This window comes from Mytilus trossulus, unplaced genomic scaffold, assembly GCF_036588685.1.
Source record: "Mytilus trossulus isolate FHL-02 unplaced genomic scaffold, PNRI_Mtr1.1.1.hap1 h1tg000085l___fragment_1__unscaffolded, whole genome shotgun sequence".
Classification (NCBI taxonomy): Eukaryota; Metazoa; Mollusca; class Bivalvia; order Mytilida; family Mytilidae; genus Mytilus; species Mytilus trossulus.
In genome coordinates this window covers 4,811,860-4,829,798 of record NW_026963295.1, presented here as the reverse complement: position 1 = coordinate 4,829,798, position 17,939 = coordinate 4,811,860, and the positions used below count along the sequence as shown (strand labels likewise).

Below are 17,939 nucleotides of genomic sequence, written 5' to 3'. Positions count from 1 at the left end.
AACTCCCTTAACACTGTTTAGTGTTTCTTTTACAGGATGGTTATACTGTACTTCACTTGGCTGCATTGAACGGACAAACTGAAATCATAAGGTTGCTAATTGACCATGGTATCAATATACATTTACAGAGTAAGGTAAGTGGATAATTATTCACATTGATTTTACCAACCATATGTCACTGTTTGATATTAAATTATCGATACTAACTTGACTGCACTCAAGGTGCATTTCGGAAATTATTGTCTGGTCAGTAATGCCGGACGTCAACATGATCCATCACAATATCATACAAACTTTGACAATCTTGTAAAAACATATACCTTCGAATAGGAATAAATTGCCTCTTTTTTCACAAAAAGAAAATTAAACTTACTTAACTTTATAGTTCAAATAAAGAAATTTAACTTTCTCAGATATTTTCCGAATTAACTGATGGTTTAAAATCCTTTTGTCCTAGCAAAAAAAGTAAAATAATAAAAATACCGAACTCATATGACATAATCAATACTTAATTTGGTAACTTCGCTACTAAGTTTCAATATAACAAGCATAACACTGGTATATATTGATAAGGGTTAATAAAGGAATTGAAAAGGCAAAAAAATATACATATATAAGTCAATGTGCCTGTTTTCAAGATATTAGCTATGGAAATTTTGACGGGAAAATGTTCTCGCTTGATTTTTCATAGATTTATCAATGACTAGTTTAAGTTCTCGAAAACTATTACAAAATAACAAGGATTTTATAAAACTTTTACAGGTGGCTTATAATCTGATAATTATACAAGTTAAAGATTTATAAACAGAAAAATTGGGGTCAATGGACCAAAAATTGTAAAGGCATTCAAATAGATAAAACCAGAGAATTCCGAAAATCTGACAAATATCTTACTCATTAAATGCTCTGTTAATACTGTTTAGTGTTTCTTTGTATAGGATGGTGATACTGCCCTTCATAGGACTGCATCTAACAGGGACACTGCAATCGTTAGTTTGCTTATCGACAGTGGTATTGATATAAATTTACAGAAAAAGGTATTTGAATTATTAATCACATTGATATCACCACCTGGATGTCAATGGTTGATATGACATTACCAATACTTATCCTGGAAATCATACATAGACAGTAATCGTAAAATGAAATATTAGCTCATTCCCAAATTGATGACTTCATATTGTCAAGTATATATAATTATGTCGTCGGTAATTGAAAAAAAAAATTAAGGACGAAGTCCTGTCATACCAGCCTACCAACTCTTCATGGCGATTGTAAAATTTTGTCTAGGGACAATTCTAATTGAACACGAGTCACACCATAGAAACATAACTACTGAGCAAGCTAAACCTAGCCAGCAATTCTCCGGGGAGGCACCAATGAATTCAAAACCTCATATTAGGTGATTACCAACAATTCAAGCATATCGTACATTCCTTTTTTTACGATTTTTGACTCAAATAATTGCAATGTTGATTATGAGGTGAAATCTGTGTCTGTCTCCATAGGAACAAATATCTGGAAAAGGATTTCCATAAGCTTTCACTCCTTTTGGCGTACATTGTTACTTTAAAATTTATGATTTTCTCGTGTATTTCATTTGGTTTGATCATGTTGATATCGTTAAAATTGAATATACATTATTTACTGGCAACACTTATTTGTATTTACTTAAACGTGTAAATTATATACTCCTGTTGATTCATCAATAACATAATCTCCATATTTGGAATTTGAAATTCCCATTTGAATCGCCATTTTGGTGTATAAGAATACCCTTTATCTTCTTTTGTTGGTAAGTGGTGAAGATTTGTTTCTTATCTTTATTTTCTATTGTTGATTTACTTTTATGGTTTGAAGATACTATGTTTCTGTTTCTTTGTCTCAATTTTTCTAAATCGATTAACGATATTTGAACATATTTCACAAATTGTCATCTTATTATTATTATCAAGGAAACATTTGATAGCAAGTAATATCCGATATATTTATTTGATGATTACATCGGCTACAGGGTCGAGCGCCACGAGTAATGCGACATTAAGTAGTCATGCGTTAGTTTCTATATCAGCTGCATTCTTTATCATTAAATGTTATGCTAACACTGTTTAGTGTTTCTTTTACAGGATGGTTATACTGCACTTCACTTGGCTGCATTGAACGGACAAACTGAAATCATAAGGTTGCTAATTGACCGTGGTATCAATATAAATTTACAGAGTAAGGTAAGTCGATAATTATTCACATTGATTTTACCAACCATATGTCACTGTTTGATATTAAATGATCGATACTTACTTGACTGCACTCAAGGTGCATTTTGGAAATTATTGTCTGGTCAGTAATGCCGGGCGTCAAATTGTACCATAACAATATTATACAAACTTTGATAATCTTGTGAAAACGTAAACATTCAAATAGGAATAAATTGCCTCTATTCTCACAAAATGAAAATTAAACATACTTTACTTCATAGTTCAAATGATGAAATTCAACTTTATTCTCAGATATTTGCCGAATTAACTGATTGTTTAAAAGCCTTTTGTCCTAGCAAAAAACGTAAAATAATAAAAATACCGAAATCAAAGGATAAAGCAACATAGGGATTGCTCCTATGTAGCATATTTTATGAAAGAACCTAAACAATATCAGTCAATCTATGAATTTGTTTTAATTTGTATATAAATTTCCAAAATTTTAACCCGAAATAAAGAGCAAGTTATTTAAAGTGATTTAATGCAACTGTGTAAAAGATAAGTTTTTTTAGAAACGTATTATTCGGGGGAAACATGACGGATTGTTTGTGTTGTTCATGTTGTCAACTGAAAGATATTCGTCGTAATTTGTGACACAAATTACCACTAACGGTACAACAAGTCGTGATGGTGTCCGTAACATTTTTAATGGAAGAATTTTGACTTTTCGTTTGTTTATGCCAATCTCGAATGTATACCATGTGTTTACTCTGACAGTAATCGTAACATAGAATATCAACGAATACCCAAACTATGATCCTCATGTGGTTCAATATCAAATTACACCAATCTTGTCGGAAATCTAAAAAAAAAATAAGGATTGAGTTATGTCAGATGTAGGAATATTAATCTGATGTTCAGAGTACTTGTTGATAATTTTCTGCAATAGAGAGTACACTATTGTCCCAAATCTCCGTCACTTGACTTGTCACCTATGAATTCAATACCTCATATTTGGTGTTAACAAAAATTCAACCAGATCATACATTCCCTTTTTAACGATTTTTGACTCAAATAATTGCAATGTTGAATATGAGGTGAAATCAGTGTCCGTCTCGTAGTAAATAAATATCTGAAAAAGGATTTCCATAAGCTTTCCTTTTGGCGTACATTGTTACTTTAAAATTAATGCTTTTCTGATGTATTTTATTTGGTTTGATATTGTTAAAATTGAATATACATTTCTTACTGGCCACACTAATTTGTATTTATTTAGCTGTGTAAATTATATACTCCTGTTGATTATTAATAACATAATCTCCACATTTGGAATTTGAAATTGCCTTTTGTAGCGCCATTTCGGTGTATAAGAATACCCTTTTCATCTTTTTTTGGTAAGTGGTGATAATTTGTTTCCTATCTTTTTTTTCTATTGTTAATTTACTTTTTTGTTTCACGATTCTCTGTTTCTGTTTTTTTTTTGTCTCTATTTTTCTTAATCGGTTCAAGATATTTGAAAATATTTCACAAATTTTCATCTTATTATTATTATCAAGTAAACATTTGATAGCAATTATTATCCGATATATTTATTTGATTATTACATCGGCTACAGGGTCGACGTGCCATGAGTAATGCGACAATAAGTAGTCATTCATTAGTTTTTTTCAGCTGCATTCTTTATCATTAAATGTTATGTTAACACAGCTTAGTGTTTCTTTGTACAGGATGGTGATACTGCACTTCACTCGGCTGCATTGTACGGACATACTGAAACCGTACGGTTGCTAGTTGACCGTGGTATCAATATAAATTTACAGAGTAAGGTAAGTGGATAATTAATTACACTGATTTCACCAATCAAATGTCACTGTTTGACATTAAATGATCACTACTTATTTGACTGCACTTAAGGTGCTTTTCGGAAATGATTGTATGGTCAGTTATGCCGGACGTCAACATGTACCATCACAATATATTACAAATTTTGACAATCTTGTGAAAACGTATACATTCAAATAGAAATTAATTGATCTATTTTCACAAAAAGAAAATTAAACATACTAAACCATATAGTTCAAAAGAAGAAATTTAACTTTATTCGCAGATATTTGCCGAATTATCTGATGTTCTAGCAAAAAAAGTAAAAACAATTAAAATGTCAATTGTTCTTGAACAATTGAGAGGTCTTTCCTTTTGTAATGTAAAATACATGTTCCAATAGACGTAGAATGTATTGAAAAGCTTTAAAACACACTGAATATCTTTTAATTAAGGTAAAAAAAACTAATTCGCTATATGGGACATGACCTTGACCTTTGACCTTTTGACCTTTGTCAAGGTCATTAGTCCCCAATGTCATTGCTGAAGACCCCATAGGTCTAGGACCTTTGGTTATACAGTAAAAGCTGATTTTGCCTTTTCAGAAATCTAAAACAAGGGTTATGCCCCTTATAGAAAGGTCAAATCTCTTCGGTCAAATGTCAAAAAGTTGCGCCTCATCCACCTCAACGCGTTTTTAACTATTTACTATTTCTGTTAGGTACTTTTGAGATATCGACTTAAAAGTTTTAAGGTCAAAGGTCAAGGTCAACCTTAAAAAGCTTTAAAACACACTGAAAATCTTTAAAACACATTGAAAATCCCTTAAATAAGGTTAAAATCGCTAAATTCGCTATCTGGTACATGACCTTGACCTTTGACCTTTTGACCTTTGTCAAGGTCATTGGTCCCCAATATCATTGCTGAAGACCCCATTGGTCTAGGACCTTTGGTTATATAGTAAAAGCTGATTTTGTCTTTTCAGAAACCTAAAACAGGGGTTATGCCCCTTACAAAAAGGTCAAATCTCTTCGGTCAAAATGTAACAAAGTTGCCCCGTAATGACCCAAACATTTTCCACTATTTAAAACTTCTGTAAGTATAATGGTTTCTGAGTTGTTCTGATAACAAGATGTTAGGTCAAAGGTCAAGGTCAACATACACATTTGACCTTGATGTATTTTTCAAAGTCACATGAATTGATGATGAATGGTGAAGATCCTAGGTCTCTACGACTTACGATTTCTGAGTTTTGGTTGTCCACCGACACCGGTTAATTTTCATAGGGGCATAACCCTACCAATGAGTCGTTGAATCTTTTCGATCCAAATGTAACGAAGAACCGGGGTCTGGTCCTGAACAAATTTCACCCTTCGTTTATTTTCTACCTATTACGGTTACGGTGTTGGAACGATAACAAGGTTTTTGGGTTTCGGAGGGATTACTCCGAACCGACAAAATATTTCGACTCACAGGGTGAGTTCAGGATAGGTATTCATGACACCGATACAAAGTGTGAATATGAAAGCGACACGTCTTACGGTTAACGCGGATAAATTTGTCAAAGTTTGGCGGAAGAATAATAATAAACAGAAGAAATACAGTAAGGTCTTTCCTTATAGATAAAGGAAAGACCTTAATAAAAATACCGACCTTAAAGGATTTAGCAACATATAGGGATTGCTTCTATATCTCTATGAAAGCATATTTTATGAAATAACTTGAAATTATCAGTCAATCTGTGAATTTGTTTTATATTTTTGCATACACATTATCAACAATTAAACCAAAAAATAAAGGATTGTTATTTTAAGCAATTTAATGCAACTGCTGTAACATATAATTTTTTTTTAGGAAGGTAGTTTTTGGGGAAAATAGGACGATGTGTTTTTTTTTTGTGTTCGTCATGTTGACAGGTGAAAGATATTCGTCATCATTAGTGACACAAATTACCCATAACGGTCCAAAAAGTCGTGATGGTGTCATTTACACTTTTAAAGCAAAGACTCCAACTTTACGTGTGTTTATATCAACCTCAAAATTATATCATAAGTATTCATATGATACACTGACAGTAATCGTAACATAAAGTATCAACGCATACCTAAATTAATGTCTTCATCATGTGGTTCAACATCAAATTACACCTATCTAGTCGGAAATTTAAAAAAAAAATACAGAGACGAAGTTATGTCAGATTAAGGAATATTTATCGGATGTCCAGACTACTTGTTATATTTTTCTTCAATATAGAGTACACTTTTTTGCCCCATATCTGTCACTTGACTTGTCACTTATGAATCCAATACTTTATATTATGTAATTTGCAAACATTCAAGCAGATCATTGATTCTTTTTCTTACGATTTTGACTCAAAAATACAACGCTGAATAGAAGGTAGAATCAACATCTGCCATTAAAAAAATGAATACTTTTAACAGGATTTAGTTGAGCTATCACTCTTATTGGCGTATATTGTTATTAATGCTTTTCGAGATGTTTTTTATTAAGTTGATATCCAGATTTATCGTCAACTCAATACATTAAAAAAAGTTAGGAATGCAAAATAGCACGTAACCGTCAAAATTGCATTTGAATTTAAATATCCGGTTTTAAGTTATGAGGACGTTGAATTATCAAGATCGTTAAAAGAATGTACTTTAAGTTGTTATTTCACTGCTGAACAACAATTTTAAAAAAACACCATTTTTAAGTACATTGTTGATGATTGTTTCCCATCTTTATTTTATATTGTTGATTTACATCTTGGTTTAATTATACACAGTTTATGTTTGTTGCCTTAATTGTCTCAATCGATTAACGAGATTTGACCATATATAAGAAAATGTAGCATGTGAAAAAAAAAGAAAGCAATCGTTAACCTATATAGTTTTTTTTATTTTTACATAGGCATTCGTGTCAACTTTATTTGGCACAACTTTTAGGAATTTTGAATCCTCAATGCTCTTCATCTTCGTATTTTATTTTTTTTTGCTTTCTACATTTTGTATATTAGCGTCACTAATGAGTCTTGTGTAGACGATACGCGCGTCTGACGTACACAAGTTTGGTGCCTTTGATTAATAACTATTAACACCACTGGGTCGATGCCACTGCAGATGGACATTTCTTCCCCGCGGGTATTACCAGCCCAGTGGTTAGCACTTTGGTTTTTACATAAATGTCAATTATTTGGTCATTTTTAGGAATTCCCTGTTTACAATACTTTTTTTTCTAAAAACTAAGGATTTTCTCATCCCAGGCATAGATTTTTTATTAATATGTCGGCTACAGGGTCGACGTGGTACGATAACTACTACACTATGTATGCATGCGTAAGTTTATACATGAGCTGTGTTCTTTATCAATAAATGCTATGTTACCCCTGCTAAAGGTTTCTTTGTATAGGATGATGATACTGCACTTCACCTGGCTGCATTAAAGAGTCAAACTGAAATCATAAGTTTACTAATTGACCGTGGTATTAATACAAATTTACAGAATAAGGTAACTTGATGATTTTTCACATTGATTTCACCAATAATATGGCAATGTTTGATATGACATGATCAATACTAATTTGACTGCACTTAAGGTGCATTTCAGAAATTTATGTCACTTCAGCATGTTCAGTAATGATGGACATCAAAATGTTAAATCACAACTTATTTCAAACTTTTTGGTATCTTTTTGAGAGCTATCTCATTGGCAATCCTACCACATTTTCCTTTTTATTATTAGCAATCTTGTAAAACCGTTATCATTCGAATAAGAGTTAATTGTGTCTATTCTCACGAAAATAAAAATAAAAATACTTAGCGCAGTTTAACTGCACAGTTCTAGTAAAGACATACAACTTTCTTCGCAGATATTTGACGAATTAACTGAAGTTTTAAAAACCATATGTCCTAGCAAAAAAGTAAAATTATAAAAGTACATGTATTAAAACGGGGATTGGTCATATATATCTATGATACTGTTGTATATTGTTACTTAACATTAACAGTCAATTGGTGGATTTTTATTCTGTTTCCATACAATTTTTCAGTAATATAAACCCAAATAAAAGTTTAATTTGTAATTTCACTGCTGAACAACAAAAAAATACATTTCTAGGTAGGTGCTGGTGACTTTTTTCCATCTTTATTATATATTGTGTTTGTATATCTTGGTTTTAATATACAGTTTTTGTTTGTTGCCTTTATTGTCTCAATCGAACAAAATGTCACCGGCTTATGATTAGCAAGTGAAAAAATAAACGCAATTATTAACTAATATTGTTAATTGATTATTACATCCGTGTCAACTTGCAACAATAAATACGACACTACGTTGTTTTAAGGTAATTGGTGATATCAGCTGCGTCGTTTATCATCAAATATTATTCGAACATTGAAAAATGACTCTTAATACATAATGGTAGTACTGCACGTCACGATGCTGCATTAAACGGACAACTGATATCTCAAAGTTGCTTTTCTTGGGTTGTAATAATCTAAATTTACATATTTATGTATAATCCAAAACATTGCAGAAGGAAATTTTTGATTAACAGATAGATACGGCTTACCTTTTATAATAGTGATGATTAAATTTTGTTTTCTATTTTTAAGTTTTATTGTTAAATTTCTATTAGGTTAAGATTCTGTGTCTTGCCTTAATTTGTTTTAATCAATTAACGAGATTTGAACATCTATCACAAATCAAGTGAAATTATTACCCGAAATATTAATTTGATTATTATATCGGCTACAGGGTCGACGTGCTACGATAAATGCGACATTATGTAGCCATGCGTTAGTTTGTTTATTAGCTGCACTCTGTAGCAGTCAAAGTTATGTTACACTACTTTGTGTTGCTTTATACAGGATGGTTATACTGCACTTCAATTGGCCGCGTTTAACGAGCAAACTGAAATGATTAAATAGCTAATCTAGCGTGGTATTAATATAGATTCACAGAATAAGATAAGTGAATGGTTAATCGCATGGATATCACCAACTGGGTGTCAATGTTTTATATGACCATTACTTATCCTTGAAATCATACATTGACTTTAAACGTAACATGAAATGTCGTCTCATTCCCAAATTGATGACTTTATATTTTCAAGTATGAAATTATGCATAATTATGTAGTCGGTAATTGAAATTGAATAAAGGATGAAGTGATGTCATACCGGTCTACCAACTCTTGGTGGCGATCGTAACATTTTGTTTATGGGACGATTTTAACTGAACAAGAGACACAACATAGACACATAACTACTGAGCAAGCTCAACCCACACATCAATTATCAGGGACGGGAAGCATATCCTGTTCCGCACGCGGTAGTCGTCGTGTCTAATGTGTACTAACAATCCGGTAAGAGTTATTTAGGTAGGTCAGATTCGTAGAAATATAATAATAATTTGAAAATATTCGTCGTCGTCCGTCACGCAAACTGTCGACCAACTCGTGATCGCGTTTGCAAAATTTTATATAGGATGATTTTGACATTATGTTTGTATACTTGAATATTCTTGAGTTCATAGACATAGTCTAATCGTAACATGAACTGGCCACTCATTCTTGGCCTGATATAGTTTGTTTCTTTATTGTTGCTGGGTTAAGCTGTTAAAAGACATGTTCACATTATCGTCTCGAAATCTAGATAGGGTTATTGCTTCACTCTCTAATGTTCTGGTAATGAATGACCTTGTGGCGCTTTAAAACTGTTGTCTCAACTTCCTTCGCGTTGTGTGGTTGTACTGTACATGTACTACTTGAACTTGTTGTCTCTTTATCACGGTCCTTCTTGTAAAAGCTTGTGTGGTGAAGTCTTTTACATTTCTTGCAGTTTGATTTTGATTAAGAATCTGTTACATTGTGTCGCTCTAATCAATTATAGCATAGTCTTTTTATTTTACAACTTGCATGCGGTCGTTTGGATCCTTATATTTAGTACATTCTGACTGGGGTTCCTTGCAGTATTCACATCTTATGGTATGATACGTCTGTGTTGATTATTGTTTTTTTTTGGCCAGATTTTACCCGCTTTTGTGTTGGTGTAGAACGTAGCTGTAGCTCTTGGACTTTCACTTGTTTCTGTACTCTTTTTAGACTCTAAAATGACAAGCTCTTCAATGATAGATCTCCTTAGATCACCGAGCAACTAATCTGATGAACCGTGTGCATGTGTCTTCTTTTTTCGTGTTTCACCAGGTATTTTGTTGAGTATGACTGGTACTTATAACGAGCCGTACGAGTGTTGAGCCTGTACCGACATATTATAGTCCTCTTTTGTAAATGTCTGTTCATTCATAGTAACTTCTGATGTGTGTAAGTGTATTTTTTGTGCGGGTATGTCTAATAGTGCCTGCATTTACGATTAAATGATCGTATGCTTTTGTCCGAATCTTTCATATAAGTTCAATAGCTTAGTTGTACTTTGTCTGTGTAAGAGTAAATCCGGTTATCTATCTAGTAAATATTTTAGGTAATATGAAAGTCGGTTAATGTGCTGTTTTTGTGAATTGATGAATCATAAAAAATCCCAAAAGTACGTTTCCATCAAATATTATAAGTTCAATTTCGGTAGTTTGTGGAAAATGCGGCTATCGACGCTTTAATTTGAACGTTTACAATTTGTTCTCTTTCGGTTTTTCTTCTGATTCACTCCTCGCCTCAAATCTTCATAAAATCTTTGAAATTGCGCTTCTGTGTATCGCTCGAACAGATTGCTGCTTTGTAGTTATCTTATCCTGGTCACGGCACCAATATCATTAAGTGGTTCTACTAAAACTGCATATGTCATAAGAAAAACGTCTAAATTGTATAATTGTCATTGATGACTGAAGTAGAAGATAACTTCAATAGTAAACGACGTTGAGTAAACATTAATGCCGCGTTATGCTCTCTTCCTGCGTGATTTTCAACACACATCAACTATAATTGGAAATTAACGAAACCACGAAAATACCGAGGTACAACATAAAACAAACACACAGAGAAACAAACTTTGAAATAACAAATATCAATGTTCTGACTTGGTACAGAACATTTTAAGACAAAATGGGGCAACGAACCTGGTTTTTTTTTGTGATTATGAAAACCTCGTGCTTAAATGGCAATATAATATATACCACTAAAATGACAAGGAATTTGTTTTAGTTCCTATTGGAAGAAAAAATGTTCCCAAGAGAAAAAGGTGTTCCCATGGGAGGAAACACTGGTTCCCTTGGAAAGAAACTATGTATTAATTTTCTAATGGAAAATTGTGGTTTAAATGAGATGTGGTAACAACAGTGACAACAGTGCACGTTGGGACAAATGGGGAAAATCACTTAGGCAAAAAATATTTTTGATATCTGGAAAACCAACAGAGTCAGATTTGCCAATGCTGAAAAGGCAAATTTGTCCAACACAGTGTTATATGATAACAATTTACCTACAACAGAAATGAACTGTATGCGTAATACTCATGAGTGTTATTGTAAATGCTCTAATATGTTGGTTTTGTTACATTTTAAAATATTTTTGTAAATACCACATATATCTTATATAAAGTAACTAACGATTCATCACTCCAAACTGCCTGATAATGGTTATAATTATTCTAAAACAATTTTGATTTCTACGTATGACCACTCCAACCTTTCCCCCCCCCCCCCTGTTGCTATACATTTCCACTTTAATTTGTAACAATAATGCTTATGAACTTCTCAGTCGCTGCGGTTTCATTTTAAATGTCTAAAGATGTTTCTCAATTAATTCCTCGTCTATTGCTTAACATGTGTGAGATAATATTAAACTTAAGAAGGGCAAACTAGTTTTGTTTATACTGCTGTATGAGTTAAATTTCGAACCTTCCTTTTTTACATAGATATAGGAAGATGTGGTGTGAGTGCCAATGAGACAACTCTCCATCCAAATAACAATTTAAAAATTAAACCATTATAGGTTAAAGTACGGCCTTCAACACGGAGCCTTGGCTCACACCGAACAACAAGCTATAAAGGGCCCCAAAATTACTAGTGTAAAACCATTCAAACGGGAAAACCAACGGTCTAATCTATATAAACAAAACGAGAAACGAGAAACACGTATATATTACATAAACAAACGACAACTACTGTACATCAGATTCCTGACTTAGGACAGGTGCAAACATTTGCAGCGGGATTAAACGTTTTAATGGGCCCAAACCTTCTCCCTTTTTCTAAAACAATAGCATAACATCACAACATATAAAAACATACGATAAAATATCAATTAGCAGACTTAACTCAATCAAAAAACGTATGGTTACACAAAGAACGAATAAATTTGATCTGCGATATCTGAATACAAATGCACAGTTAATTAAATATTAGAGACAAACAGTCATGACCAAAAGGCTATCAAACAAATTCAAACACACTGAGAAATATTTAACCAATCAATGTTCACTTTAGAAAAAAACCGGTTTTTTATAATCTTGAAGTTTATACAAATGTTGTAAGAATAAGTGAAAAATTGAAGATATTACAAATAATCAAAGCTGGTATACAGCCAAGATCCATATAAATAAAAAATGACAAAAAAGCATTATAAACAGTATCAACAGGTCGAATTAACAAGAAAATACGATTTGAGAGTACTCGCAGTTACTGACAGCTAGTTAAAAGCCAAAACCAATTAATAGTAAAAAATCATGCATCAGAGACTAAAATCGACTAAAACACATCACAGGGATTTAGTATTTTAACGTCATTAATAGTCAAAGAAGACATGACTTGTGCAATGCCAAAAATAAATGTATCGACAGGTAGTAGTATAGTGAAGAGCGACTTCTATAGAAATAAAAGTTAACGTGGCTGTGTCCCCTATACATCTCGCCTCAAAAGATAATGAAATTTAGTTATGTTTTAATTTGCTAATGACAAAATCAATATTAGTGCCAATGTGAACTATATTCAGAGATCTAATTACAATATTGGTACGATAACCCGTACTTATAAGTTTGTTTAAAGGTTCGATGAGTTTACAAGGATCACATAGTGATTTCCTCGCTTTAAGTACAATATTACCATAAAATTTAGGATGAGAAATACCATTTTTAATAAGCTTTCTACAGGTATAGCCAAATTTACTAATCAAATCTTTGTATCTATGAAAGAATTTAGTAAAAGTTTTAAGTAATTTATGGTATCGAAATCCCTGACACAACAATTTACCAGTGATGCATTGATTACGTTCGTTAAAATCTATGACATCAGAACACACACGGGCAAACCGAACGAGTTGCGATAGTTTATTCTTGTCAACCACAGTTTGTGTTAGACATAATTAAAATACATGAATACAAACAGTAAATGATTTCATTGGTCAATACTATTTAACATAATTTTTTAAGGAAGGAGATACGACGCTTCATGTCGCTTCCAGACACCTATATCGTCAGATAGTCAAACGTTTGTTAACCAAAGATTGTGATCCCCATATACTTAATAAAAGAGTAAGTACCAGTGAAAATATATCTTTGTCATTGATAATAGATTGATATCTTTTTTTTTTTATTATATTACAGAATAAACCTTTCAATATTATTGCCTCGTCAACTCACATGCACCCATGTTTTCCTAAAGGTGAAACAATAACATTTTTGTGCAAACAAACATATAACAACAACAACAATTCCTCTATGTGAAAGAAATTAACAATTCGTATTGTTCGTGCGTCCGCAAAGGTTTGATCGATTTCCCGTCATTAGAAAGCTCCAAACTAAACTTGAATAGCATGGATTTATACTTAAGAAACATTAAAAGCTTAACGACAAACAGGCCATAAAGTAGCACCTGTGTCTGAAGGAATTGTAACCATTGGTTTTTCGTGTTCTTAATTTCTTAATGAAGGAAGCATACCACTTGTTCAACTTTTATATTTACTGTTACTGCTGTTTTATTATTTCTGAAATGTCTATGTATCTGTGTTATTTTTCGGCCCCTTTGGTATCAAAAGTTATTCAGTCAGTATTGTTGTATTTATAAAGAACATCAACGATAATCTAATCTTATTAGTTTGCTGTTTAATTATTGTTTGTTTGGAATTAATTGACACACTAAAGATGGTCTTTTCCGATGCTCACAAGTGGAACCCGTAAGTAGTAGTTTCAAGCAATTGCTGCGGGGTACATTTACTGGTTACTGTTTTGGGGAATTAATTAATTTCAATACGGAACGCACCATAAATCTAAACTTTGTACTTCGTTTGTAAACACACTGTTTAAACCTTTAAATGCAAAACTACATCGTAACCGTAAATAGTTAACAAAGGTACCAGACTTATTATTTAATTCGCCAGACGCGCGTTTTGTCTGCATAAGACTCATCAGTCATTTTTTGTCAGTGACCCTCAGATCAAAATAGTTCTAAAGCCAAACAAGTACAAAGTTGAGGAGCATTTAGGACCCAAAATTATATATAAAACTGTCCCAAATACGGATAACTATGCCTGGAATAAGAAAGTATTTAGTATTTTAAAAAATCACAGATTAGTACAATAGTGGTTTTACCTGAAATGAATCTGCAAAAAAGGCAGCAATTGATAATACCATTATTGAAATAACAATGAAGCGTTGTTGTAAGAACGCATTTAAGTTATATCCGAAAATTTTGAAATAATGATAGACGTTTTTAGAGCAGCTCTTAATTTTCTGTTATATTTTATAAAATTAAAACAAAAAATATATATATATCAGGGTAAAAAGGCAATAGATGTGGTCAGCGGATATCAGGCGGATATAAGAAAGCTATTTAAGGTAAATTATAAATATTTCTCCTTTTTTTTGAAAAAACAGATATTTTTAAAAGTAGTGTATTGACGTCATAAAACTGTTTAACAATTGGGTAGATATGTTCAATTCATTGCAGGTACGCGGTTATAGCAGCATTTTTCTCAATGCCTCTATTCATATCTTAGACTTGATATATATAAATGCTCGTTTCACAGATAAGACGTTTTCATATAGTAAGTTGAATGAATTGATTTTATAACTCATAACATAGACCTGAAACTTGATGATACAATATTGATAGAATTTGAAATTATGTTATTGTTTAACCTGTAAAAGATGTAAGCAATAGCGTTATTGGTGGTGTATATGTGACAAAAATGTTGGGGAATATTGCTAAAGGTTCGTTTTGCAAAATTTTCAGAATGTATTACAGCATACTCTTGCCCACAATTATTTCCTTGTATTATTCTTTGAACACCATATTCTTGCTTTTCAACCAAAATGTCAGTGGGCAAGAGGTGGAGAGCTATGTATAAAATTAAAAAAAAAAGGTACAAACATTTTTGAGGATAAGATGTGAGACTCTGGTTTTTTTTATAATGTAGCACATTCCTTATATTCGTGATGTTTATTCTTTAGTTTTCTATATTGTGTCATGTGTACTATTGTTTTTCTGTTTGTCTTTTTCATTTTTAGCCATGGCGTTGTCAGTTTGTTTTAGATTTATGAGTTTGACTGTCCCTTTGGTGAAGAATCCCTTTGGTTTTTTTATCACAAGTTTTTTTTACAAAAGTTATGAAAAATGTAGATTATATCAATAACGATAAACACTACTTGCTAATTATTAAGAGCTGCGTATAGAGAGAGACTCATCGTCTTTGTTGCTTCGCAACATTCATTTAAACCTTCTTAGGAGAAATAAGTAGTACATGTATCTTCATAGCTGACAAGCTGAGCAATTTGTTTGGAAAGGGATAGATTCTTGTTTTTTTGTAGCTGTGCATTAAAAGATAGCAATTCACTTATTTCTGTAAAATAAGCTTGTCTGTTTATTTGATTATTGTTTTACCAACTGTAATAATGTGATGCAACTTTTCGAGATTGATATACCTTCTTTTACACAATACATACATGTGATAGCTCCGTTTGTTAACATCTATGTTATATGATCCCAAATCAGCACAGACGGCAAATGCCAGTCACTTGTTAAAAGCTGAAACATGTCCAACATCACTAAAAATAAATTATTTGTGTATGCTCTTCTTTGAGTTCCTCAGTTTGAGGCGCTTTAGAAGTATTGACCATGTGTATATCTGTCATATGCAACAGTTAAAGGAGACGTAGTGTTGTTTCGAACGACAACAATATGCACACATAGACGTTAACTATAGGATAAATATATTGAAAATGTGTGTTTATCTAAATAAACTAAAATATATTTCTGTCTGAATGTTCTTTTGTAGGAATATGAAAATACTCTTTTACCTGGTGAGTATCACATACCTCTTACTCTATGAATCGTATGGGTTGTTTAGTTAAATTGGTTATTCAGAAGAAAGAACAGATGGTGATAGAAAAGATTACTAAAATGTCGACTTAAATAATATTTTTCTTAGGTATCATACTTATCTAGCAGGCATATTATGTATAATACAATGACACATTGACATCAACACTTTATAAATGTGCTGCATCTGAAGAGTGTTTCGGATAGACCTTCATCAAAAACGCTGAAAAGCTATGTAATTAAAAGCCAAAGGTTATAAGAACCGATACAGCTGATGAGCGAAATGAAGAAAAAGAAAGAAAAATAATAGCCAAATATACTCATGTAATATGTGCATCGGGATTATGAAACATTGGTTTCCTTATTTCAAATTTATCAATGGACAAATTAAGAAATTACAGTTTAAATCATGTCAATACCGAAAAACTTACGAATGAGCTGATGACACTATCGTAAAAGCATTGTCAACAATAAGGGTATTAAAAAAATACTTCCCAACTCTCATACATTATACCTCTTGATCTTTGTTAAACATACCTTGTAAGATCGAATTAAAGAATGTGGACAACTCTTATTAGTATGCTTCTGTTGATTAAGACATATAACATCTTTTACTTAATTCTGTTGAGCATTAGTATACTTGTTTGTGTTGAACATTTGTTCTCTGTTATTAATAAAAAGAAAACCAATACTACATGATTTCCCAAGTGTTTAAATGATAACTTTTTTTATGATTCCAAGAAATTAGTAAATAAATTCACATGAAATACAATTCAGTGAACATATTCTTATAGATGCTCATATCTCATCAATCTTGCTGATTGTCGGGTTGCAAATTTGAAAACCCTAGGCTACTTTTGGTGATAACGAAATATAAGACAGTATCATTAAACCTATTAAACGTTGTCATTTGAACAAATATATGCAAAAAGAAGCAATACTATGTTTCGCTAATCTTAAATCTATGTTGTGTCATGTGTACTATTGTTTTTTCTGTTTGTCTTTTTCATTTTTAGCCATGGCGTTGTCAGTTTGTTTTAGATCTATGAGTTTGACTGTCCCTTTGGTATCTTTTGTCCCTCTTTTAAAAGCTTTTAACTTTGAAAAAAACACATTTTGTAACTATCTTAGGTTTAGCTTTGAAAGTGAATAAAGAATAATAGTAGTGTTAATATAATTATCATGTATACCAAGATGTGGATAGATAAGTTATTAACATATACATAAAGCATGCACGTCGCCACTTACTTTTCAAGATAACAAACCTTCGTTAGTTCGCTTTTGTACCTACTAAACATTATCAAAATCATATCATTTACTCCTTATAATTCATAAATTTCAATAAAGCAGCTTATTGTAAAAGAAAATGGAATACAATAGAAGTAATTTTAATCCAACAAATATATTTGAAGTAAGATTTGTTATAATATAAGCCAAATTCAAGGCTGGCAAAGAAAAGAGCAAAAAAGGAACAATACTTCACCCTTCATGTAGTGAATTGAAATAATATGAATGTTAATTTCCTAGTGCAGTAAACATAATTCAGATAATGAAATTATATCACAAATCATGGATTACTGTGGTAACATACCATTACAAACTACGTATTTAATTAGTTTGTTTTCTATGAAAGTTTTACAAATTTTCACAGTTTTTGTTG

At 31.9% G+C, this 17,939-nt stretch overlaps 1 protein-coding gene across 1 annotated transcript; it reads left to right on the top strand.

The window, feature by feature from the left end:
* Nucleotides 1-105: 105 nt before the first annotated feature.
* Nucleotides 106-13,686, top strand: LOC134699872 (ankyrin repeat domain-containing protein 6-like). The gene is made up of 5 exons (XM_063561277.1): nt 106-129; nt 939-1,037; nt 2,127-2,225; nt 3,923-4,021; nt 13,567-13,686. Exons 1-5 carry the CDS (start codon nt 106-108, stop codon nt 13,684-13,686), a joined length of 441 nt encoding a protein of 146 aa, XP_063417347.1.
* Nucleotides 13,687-17,939: the final 4,253 nt, after the last annotated feature.

Excerpts from the sequence above, each read along its gene's own strand:
- LOC134699872 (XM_063561277.1), top strand. The coding sequence starts at position 106 with ATGGTATCAATATACATTTACAGA. Across the intron at positions 1,038-2,126 it reads ATATAAATTTACAGAAAAAG|GATGGTTATACTGCACTTCA; the intron begins GTATTTGAATTA and ends TTTCTTTTACAG. Across the intron at positions 2,226-3,922 it reads ATATAAATTTACAGAGTAAG|GATGGTGATACTGCACTTCA; the intron begins GTAAGTCGATAA and ends TTCTTTGTACAG.